This window comes from Meles meles, chromosome 18 (assembly GCF_922984935.1).
Source record: "Meles meles chromosome 18, mMelMel3.1 paternal haplotype, whole genome shotgun sequence".
NCBI classification, from domain to species: domain Eukaryota; kingdom Metazoa; phylum Chordata; class Mammalia; order Carnivora; family Mustelidae; genus Meles; species Meles meles.
In genome coordinates this window covers 1,328,065-1,335,630 of record NC_060083.1, presented here as the reverse complement: position 1 = coordinate 1,335,630, position 7,566 = coordinate 1,328,065, and the positions used below count along the sequence as shown (strand labels likewise).

Sequence of the window (7,566 nt, the reverse complement as noted above, 5' to 3'; positions counted from 1 at the left end):
TCTGCCTCAGGCCGGGTGGGGGGAACCTTAGCTGACTTCCCCTCTCGGGGTTTGCATCGGGGAAAGGCAGGGTTTGGACACAGTGGCCCTGCTCTAATTCTGAGATGGGGAGCTGAAGCACAGAAGAAGCAGCAGGTGAATATCGGGCTGGCTGGGCCCCGCAGAGGTGAGCCTGGGCTCCTCCTTCCTCTGCGGCTTTAGCAAGGACTCCCCAACTATGCCCCCACTGTCTCCTTCTGCCAGGATATATTTCAGGTGACAGTCTGTTTGCAGGGTCATCTGCGGAAGGAGAGACGAGGGGAGCAGGACCCCCCAGTCCTAGTGGAAGGTCGCTGTGCCCTTGGCCTTTGACCTGAGCCCTCCTGCAACCCCCATGTGGGGTTTTGAACGTTCAGCTTCCAGATCTCTTGAATTTTAGCCTCCGTCTTCCTGGCCACACGTCCCCACAGTGGAGTGCCTTTGTTCACCTCCCCAACCCCTGTGCCCCGAAGCCCTCTGGGGGCTGAATTCAACCATTTACTGGGAAGCTGAGGCTCAAGCAAACACATTTTATTTTTCATATAACGCGCCCACGAATACTTTACAGGGTAATAGCCCAGAAGTCTTCCGGCAGGACTTCCCCCGTCCCGTGGAAGGCGCTGTGCCCTCTGGGTTCCTGTGGGGGGCTGCACCCAGGTCTCCTGCACACACGGGTTCGGGAAAGAGGGCGTGCTCGTGTCCGGGGCGGAAAGTGTTCCCTTTGCTGTCCCTTGCGGGACTTCTGACTTAGGAGCGCTGCCTGGTTTAGCTCAGAGTGCAACAACGGGTGTTTTTCTTTGGCATCTAACGCATGGCGCGGATGGCATTCCAGAAAGAACTTGGGCACTCTGCTGTCTGAGCAGGCTCGACAAAGGACACAACCGTGAGGGGACGGCTGCAGGGACCCCCGTTCAAAGTGCACAGGTGGCCTCCCTGGGGAGGCAGAGGGCGGGGGAGGCCACATTTATCCTCCTGGGACAGCTTGGGGAAGCTCGTCCGATCAAGCAGCTCCACTCGGGGTTCAGGCCCCCGTCCAATACCTGGATTCTTTGGTTTTGCCCGGTGGCCCCTCCTTGTCTCTCTCCCCCCAGCCCCTCCTTTGTGCTCCCGGAGCCTGAGCACCAAGGTCACTGCACCTGGGACTTCTCCCATCTGTAATGGGCTGGATCCTCCCTCCCCAGGGGAGACTTCCAGAACGCCGCCTGCTCAGCCTTCCTACAATCCAGGGTCATCAGGGGGGAATAAGCCAGGGGGGAGCGCGGAGCCTGGCTCCTGGTGAGAGACACGGGCCCACGGACCTGGGAACGTGGCAGGTTGGCAATGGTCCGCGGCCAGAAACAGGCCCTGCTCTCTATTCCCTGCCCCCACACACCGCCTCCTGGGCCCGGGCGGGCTCTCCAGGGAGCCACCTCGATCGTCCAGCTGTCAGCCACCCGGACACTGGGCATTCGGACCGGGCAGTGCGGCCCACGGCCGGGCGGGCCGCCCGCCGCACCCCCAGCCCCTCCCCTCCCGCACCTCCTTCCCCCCGCCTGGCCTCTCGTGCTCCCTTCGCCGCCGGGCGCCTCACTCTTCCTGCAGCAGGGGCTCTCGGTCCCCTTCCTGCACCCTGTCGTCGTCCTCCTTCTCCATGCAGCCCACGGTGGCAGCCAAGCCCGCGCCCACGCCGCCCCCGACCACGGCGGCCCCCGTGGCCCCCACCGCGGCGCCGGCCGCCACCATCCCGGCCTCGGCGGCCAGCGCGGCCGCAGCCATGCCCGCGCCCACCACGCCGCCCGCCAGGCCCATGAGCCCGGCCCCGACGGCGCCGCCCACGGCGGCCAGGTGGCCACAGAAGCGCACGGTGTACGAGTCCATGAAGACCTTGGCCTCGGCCTGCAGCTCGGCCTCCAGGGCGTCCAGGGTCTGCTCTCGGCCGGCGCCCAGCAGGGCGGCCCCGTGGCGCGCCAGGACGGCGTCCTTCCGCGCGGCCAGCAGGTTGCGCATGGTGTCGGGCAGCACCCGCAGCGCCGAGAAGAGGCGCTTGGTGGCCACGTCCTGCGGCGGGAGACAGGAAGCCGCTGGCCGCCCGCCCGGTGGCCCCGGGGCCCGGCCTCCCGCGCGGGGCCGCGGCTCACCTGCTGCCGCACGTACTCCTCGAACTCCTTCTTGGCGGCGTCCACCGTCCGCAGGTCGTGCAGCTGGGCGGCCATCTGTCCACGGCAGAGCCAGGCTGCCGCCTCCTCCCGCTCCCGCCCTGGCTGCCCCCCGACCCCCCCCCCCGGCCCCCCCACCCCGCCCCCGTACCTCGTCCGCGGAGGCGAACCCGGGCCCGGTCCTCCCCATCCAGCCCGAGAGGTTCTGCGGGGACATCAGGAGGGACATCAGGGCAGGGGTCAGGGCGCGCAGGAGGTCCGCGGGCTCTCCCGGGCCTGGGGCGGGCCGGCGGGGGCAGTGGGGGCGCACCTTGATTTCCTGAGCCAACTGCTGCCCCGTGAGCAGGCGTCTGTCCCCCCTGGCCACCGGGCGGCCCTCGCTCCAGTAGCCCTGGCAGCGGCTCTTGGCGTGCTGGGGGGCGGCGCTCAGCACATCCGCCACGTAGGCACAGAGGTGGCCCGCATCGTCATCTGTGTCTGAGGAAGAGACCCGTCACGCTGAGGACACCCGGGGCTGGGCGGGACCGGGCTTTGGGAGGAGAAAGGGTGTCAGAGGGAGGGGGAAGCTCGCTGGGGCCAGGGGCCAGGGGGAGGCCTGGAGGAGGGCTCCCAGGGACACTCACCGCCGGGACTTCCGCGCCCTTTGCTGGCCCACTGCCGCCCCAGCGTGGGCAGGAGATAACAGCGGGCTCGCCTCCCTTGGAGCAGCTCCTGAACCTTGGGGTACTTGCCGGACGATTTCTGAGAGACGCATGCCGAGACCTCTGAGCTGGGGACCAGGCTGCGGCTCTTGGCCTCGCCCCCCACCCCTCCCCTTCTGCCGCATCCCCCCATCCCCCTTCCTCCCCCTCCTGCACCCCTCACCTGGATGATGTCCCCCACGCAGCCCAGCCCGGCCTTGCTGGAGTGGGATGAGTCACGCACTAAGAGATCTAGGTGCTGGAAGAGAAGGAGTCCTGACGCCAGCAGCCGGGGGGCAAGGGGGGGGTGCTTAGGGTCTGGGGTGACAGGTCCAGGAACGGGTGTCTCACCTGGATTGGCACCATCCCATAATGCCTGCCCATCACCTCGGCCACGTGGACAAACATCTGGGGATGAGGCACCAAGGGTCATGGCTGGGGTCACCCCGAAGACTGTGGCTCCCTCCCCTCTGGGCCCACTGGGGGACCCCCATCCCCACCCCCCACCCTGACGCCCTCCCCATCCCCCACACTCCAAGCTCTGGGACTTTCGTGCCTCTCCCAACCAGGCATCTTGTGCTTCACCTTCTGCCCTCAAGCCCCCCAGCCCCGCTCCGGGTCACGAACTCCTAGGCCGGAAGTGGAGGGCACCCCAGGACGTCTGGTCCAGGCCCCGGGCTTACGGTCAGGGCAGGGATGCAGCGGCAGCCCAGGACCAGATTTCCTCCTCACCTCCAGATATTCCAGGTCTGTATCCTTCAGCTCCGGGGAGGTGTTGAGGATCTGGAACCAAGGGGAACAAGATGGAAGAGGGTCTGCAAAGGCAAAGAGATACTGGGAAGACCCCGGTGAGGAAGGAGCTCGCAGGCGGACTGCGGGGCCGGACCCGGGAGACACCTGCCTAGGGGCCTCTGCAGCCTGCACGGCCTGGGCTGGCCCTAAGGGACCAGGGACTGGAAGGCAGGCCCCGGGAATGGCCCTGCTGCCCCTTAGCAGCTCCCAGGGACCTTTGACTTCCCTTTTGAACTTCACCGACTGGGGGCATCCTTCCCTTGCAGGGGCAACCCCACAATCTGTGGGGGAGGGGGGGGTTGCAGACAGAAGTCTGGGAGATCAGGGTAAGCATCCGGAGCACTCCCTGGACCAGCGGAGTGGTGGTGGTGGTGGGGGGGGCTGTCATGTCCCAGTCCTGGAGAGAGCGGAGCTGGAGCGGAGCCCATGGGGCGGGACACCAGGTCACAGCGCCCCTACCTGGTAGGAGCTCAGCATCGTGGTGAGGGCGCAGAGCTTGGTCCTGGTTTCTCTGCTCAGCTCGGGGCTCATGGCGTCCCCCGTGTCCACCAGGAACACAGCCACCTGCACAGGGGGCAGGGGAGGGGGGAGATGAGCCAAGGGGTCAGGCCTGCCTTACTCCTCCACGCGCTCCCCAGTCCCTGCGCTCTGCCCACCCCGTCTTCCTGTCCCTGCCCCCAAAGCTTGCTTCCTCCATTCCCCTCCCCTTCGTCTATGATCTCTCCGTCCCCCCAACCTCTTCACTACCCCGTTCCCTCACCCAATAATCTTCAACCCCTGTACCCCTCGTGCCCCTCACCTTCCTCCCCTCCTTCCCCAGCAGGAAGGGGTGACTCCACATCCACACGCCCCTCGTGAGGCTATCGGCACCCCACCTGAAGCCCTGCAGGGACCCCCCTCCTCTTGGCCAGCCGCCCTCCCCTGACTCCTGCAAGGCAGAAAAGAGAGCATCCGTGGGTCCATGCGGCTCCCATTCCCCGCCCAAAGCCAGGCTGGGGACACCCCCCCCCCCCCAAACCGGCCCCCTCCCCCAGCCCCCTGCCCCAGCCCCACCCTCACCAGGCCGGGCAGGCCCCGGAGCAGGTGGTTGAGGAGGAAGGCCTTCCCTGAGTGCTGCTCCCCCAGGACGGCCAGGAGGCAGACAGGGGTGTCCCTGGCCAGGGGGTGCTTCAGGCAGCGGTTGATGGCCCCCATCCGCAGGATGAGGCCCCCCGAGGCATTGATTCGCACCAGCAGCAGCGGCTCGGCCCTCACGGCACAGGTCTCCTGCGCCAGGAGAAGGAAGGTTCCCTGAGCGGCCAGGCGGGGCCCATGGGACCCCAGACTCCGTTTCCCACTCTGACGTCCTGGAATAGGGCCAAAGCCGCGGGGTCCGTGGGAGATTGCAGCTGGGTCCCCCCACGCCGCACCTCCTCCCCTGCTGCCCCGCGCCCTGCACCGCGGCCTGGTCCCCGACCTGCAGCACAGCGGGCAGAGGCCTCTGCGGCAGGAGCTTCATCTTCTCCCCCAGACTCCGGAGGCCCCGCTTCTGCTTGCAGATTTTCCGGCACTCGGGGCAGCAGGGCGGCTCGCAGCCGGGGACGCGGTGTGTGCTGAAGCAGCGCGGGCAGAAGTCATGGCCGCAGTCCAGCGAGATGGGTTCCCGCAGCCTCTCCAGGCAGATGGAGCAGGCAGGAAGCTCCCGGGGCGTCACGGGCCGGGACCCCAGGCCCAGCTCCAACTTGGGGAAGGGCGTGTGGGACCTAGGGTGGGGTGGGGCGGCAGAGCAGACTGTTGGGAGCTGCCTGGAGGGGTGGGTGGGTGCAGGGAGTACGGGCCGGGAGTTTGGGGGTGCAGGGTGCTCCCGGAGAGGCCTCATTCTGCCTGTTCCTCACTGACTTGGACCCCAGAGCCAGGGACCCCAGAGTGGGGACAGCAGAGCAGCGGGGAGACATGGGATCAGTGCTCCAGGCAGGGAGAAGCTGGCATGGCGTCCGAACCCTGCCCCCCACCACGGTGAACTCCTGCACGACCGATCTGGGCCCTCGGTTCCTTATCTCATTAGCAGTCCTTGCTCATGGGGCTGTTAGGGTGCCTGGTGCCTGGTGCAAACGCTCCCCAAACCCCTCTCCTACAGCCTTGCACTGAATGGCTCTCAGCGGGAGTCACTGGCTAAGGCCAGACCCCCCAGGAGTGACACCTGCAGACCGTGGGACCATCAGGAGAGGGTGGGAGCCTCCGGTGGTGGGGCAGATGGCTGGTTTTTATAAGATTCCGTTCCCGCTCTCAGATGGCTCTGGTTTTTCCCTTTTGCGCTCCTTCTCAGAGCTGGATTTGGTCTCCGAGCTGTACCCACCGGATTCTCCCAGTCCCTCCCTCCACAGCCGGTCAGATCCAGCTTCGGGCCCTCCCCTGGGGCAGCCATCGGGAGGCTGGTGACCACAGGGCCCGGGTTCCTGGACTCATGAGCAGCAAGCAGGCTTTGGAGCCGTCCTGCCGGCAGGCCCTGCCACTTACCAACTGTTGCGACTGCTTCCCATGAAGCTCCGTTTTCTCTCCTTGGAGACAAAATGGGGGGGGTGGGGTGGGGGTGGAATAAAACGTTGTCTAGAAGAGAATCCAGATTTCTGTCCTCCTGGGTCTCAGTGGCCTCCGTCCCCTTCCGCAGACCCATCCCTCATCCCCAGGTGGCCCCTTCCCACCCCCACCTGTCCTCCCCCCCAGATCTCAGGACCCAAGACTTGCCTGTTTGCCGAGCCGGTGACAAAAGGAGATGATTGACAAGGCGGACCTCGGCATGGGGGGGCTGGGAGTGGGGAGAGGTCTGCAAGCAGAGAGAGGAGGCCCGAGGCAGAGACCCGGCCCGCGGCAGCAGGGATGGCTTTCCTCCTGGAGGGGCCGGCCGAGCTGCGGCAGGTGGGTGGGGGATGGTCTCCCCAGAGGAGCCGACCCGGACGCGTCAGAGCTGGAAAATAGATGTGACAGTCGGGAAAGAGGAGGCTGCCTCTGGACTCACCCCAGGGGGAGGAGACAGGACTGCGGGAACCAGGGCTCCGGAGGAGGAGGGAGGGACGGAGCCAGGCCCAGAATCCCTGGCAGAGGCTGGGATGCAGGCGAGCTAGAGAGGTGGTGAGTCGCCATGGAGACGGGAGGGAAAGATAAGGACAGGGAGGGGGGAGGAGGGATGGAGAGTGAAGCCACGTGGGTGCATGGCGGAGATGGAGCCGTGGGCAGGCAGTGCCCCTACTGGCCCGGCCAGGGTTCTTCCGGGGCCACGAGCGCGGTGTGCAAAAGGAGGGCTGTGGGAAATGGGGGACGGCACCGCCCAGGCTGACCTGGAGAGAGACCGGGAGCCTCCCTTCCTTCCCTGGAGGATCATTTCACCGAGCACCCGCTCTGTGTGGGGCCCCAGGACGCCGGCCTAGTGCATGTGGCCCTGTCCCTCCCACCCAGGCTCGCTGGTGCTGAGTCCCAGCTGCAGCTCCCCCCAGCTCCCCCGGCGTCTCTAACATCGGCTGTGTGTCCCTTGGTGTCTTCCGCTCCCATGCCTTTCACCCTGCAAACTTGTGACGGTCACCTCTGGACCTCCTAACTGCCTCCTGGCTGGGCCCCTCCCATCTGCTGCCCAGTCACAGCAAGCGGCATCCCCCCACCCGGCCCCGAGCCCCGCTGCTCCGTGCTGCTCCGTGCGGCTCCAACACCGGCCATGGCTCCCTACAGCTCTCACATCAAAATCCAAACCTTCTGGCCTGCATCTGTGGGCCTGAAACTTCCTCTCCGGTTTGCCCTCTCTCAGCCTCCTCTGCACCTTGGCTCCGTGTCCCCGCTGCCTTCAGTAAGGGGCTCTCCGTCCTCCCTCCTAAGAGACCCTGGCAGGCCCAGCTCAGATGCCAACCCCTCCTGGAGCCTCCCTGCCTCCCCTTCCCAACTGGATGTGACCTTGCCGTCAGGTGGCTCATGGC

General features: G+C 66.5%; 1 protein-coding gene across 2 annotated transcripts; it reads right to left on the bottom strand.

Moving 5' to 3' along the window:
- Positions 1 to 534: 534 nt before the first annotated feature.
- Positions 535 to 6,889, bottom strand: RNF112 (ring finger protein 112). Of its 2 annotated transcripts, none has more exons than XM_045983881.1 (14): positions 6,350 to 6,889; positions 6,122 to 6,162; positions 5,082 to 5,367; positions 4,685 to 4,891; positions 4,425 to 4,553; positions 4,085 to 4,189; positions 3,566 to 3,616; positions 3,185 to 3,241; positions 3,018 to 3,092; positions 2,777 to 2,894; positions 2,464 to 2,624; positions 2,305 to 2,358; positions 2,136 to 2,210; positions 535 to 2,055 (listed from the first exon to the last, which is right to left on the bottom strand). In XM_045983881.1, the coding sequence occupies exons 1-14, from the start codon at positions 6,401 to 6,403 to the stop codon at positions 1,585 to 1,587; spliced, it is 1,884 nt and encodes a 627-aa protein (XP_045839837.1). In that variant the 5' UTR covers positions 6,404 to 6,889; the 3' UTR covers positions 535 to 1,584. The 2 variants fall into 2 exon arrangements, with proteins under 2 accessions (XP_045839837.1, XP_045839836.1); XM_045983880.1 differs by having other exon boundaries at positions 2,464 to 2,630; positions 6,350 to 6,840.
- Between the last annotated feature and the right edge of the window lie 677 nt (positions 6,890 to 7,566).

Coding starts and splice junctions, on each gene's coding strand:
- RNF112 (XM_045983880.1), bottom strand. CDS start 6,403: ATGCCGAGGTCCGCCTTGTCAATCATCTCCTTTTGTCACCGGCTCGGC. Junction 4,190..4,424: donor TGGGGAAGGAGGGGAGGAAG/GTGAGGGGCACG, acceptor CCCCCTGTGCAG/GTGGCTGTGTTCCTGGTGGA. Junction 2,359..2,463: donor AGTTGGCTCAGGAAATCAAG/GTGCGCCCCCAC, acceptor ATGTCCCCGCAG/AACCTCTCGGGCTGGATGGG.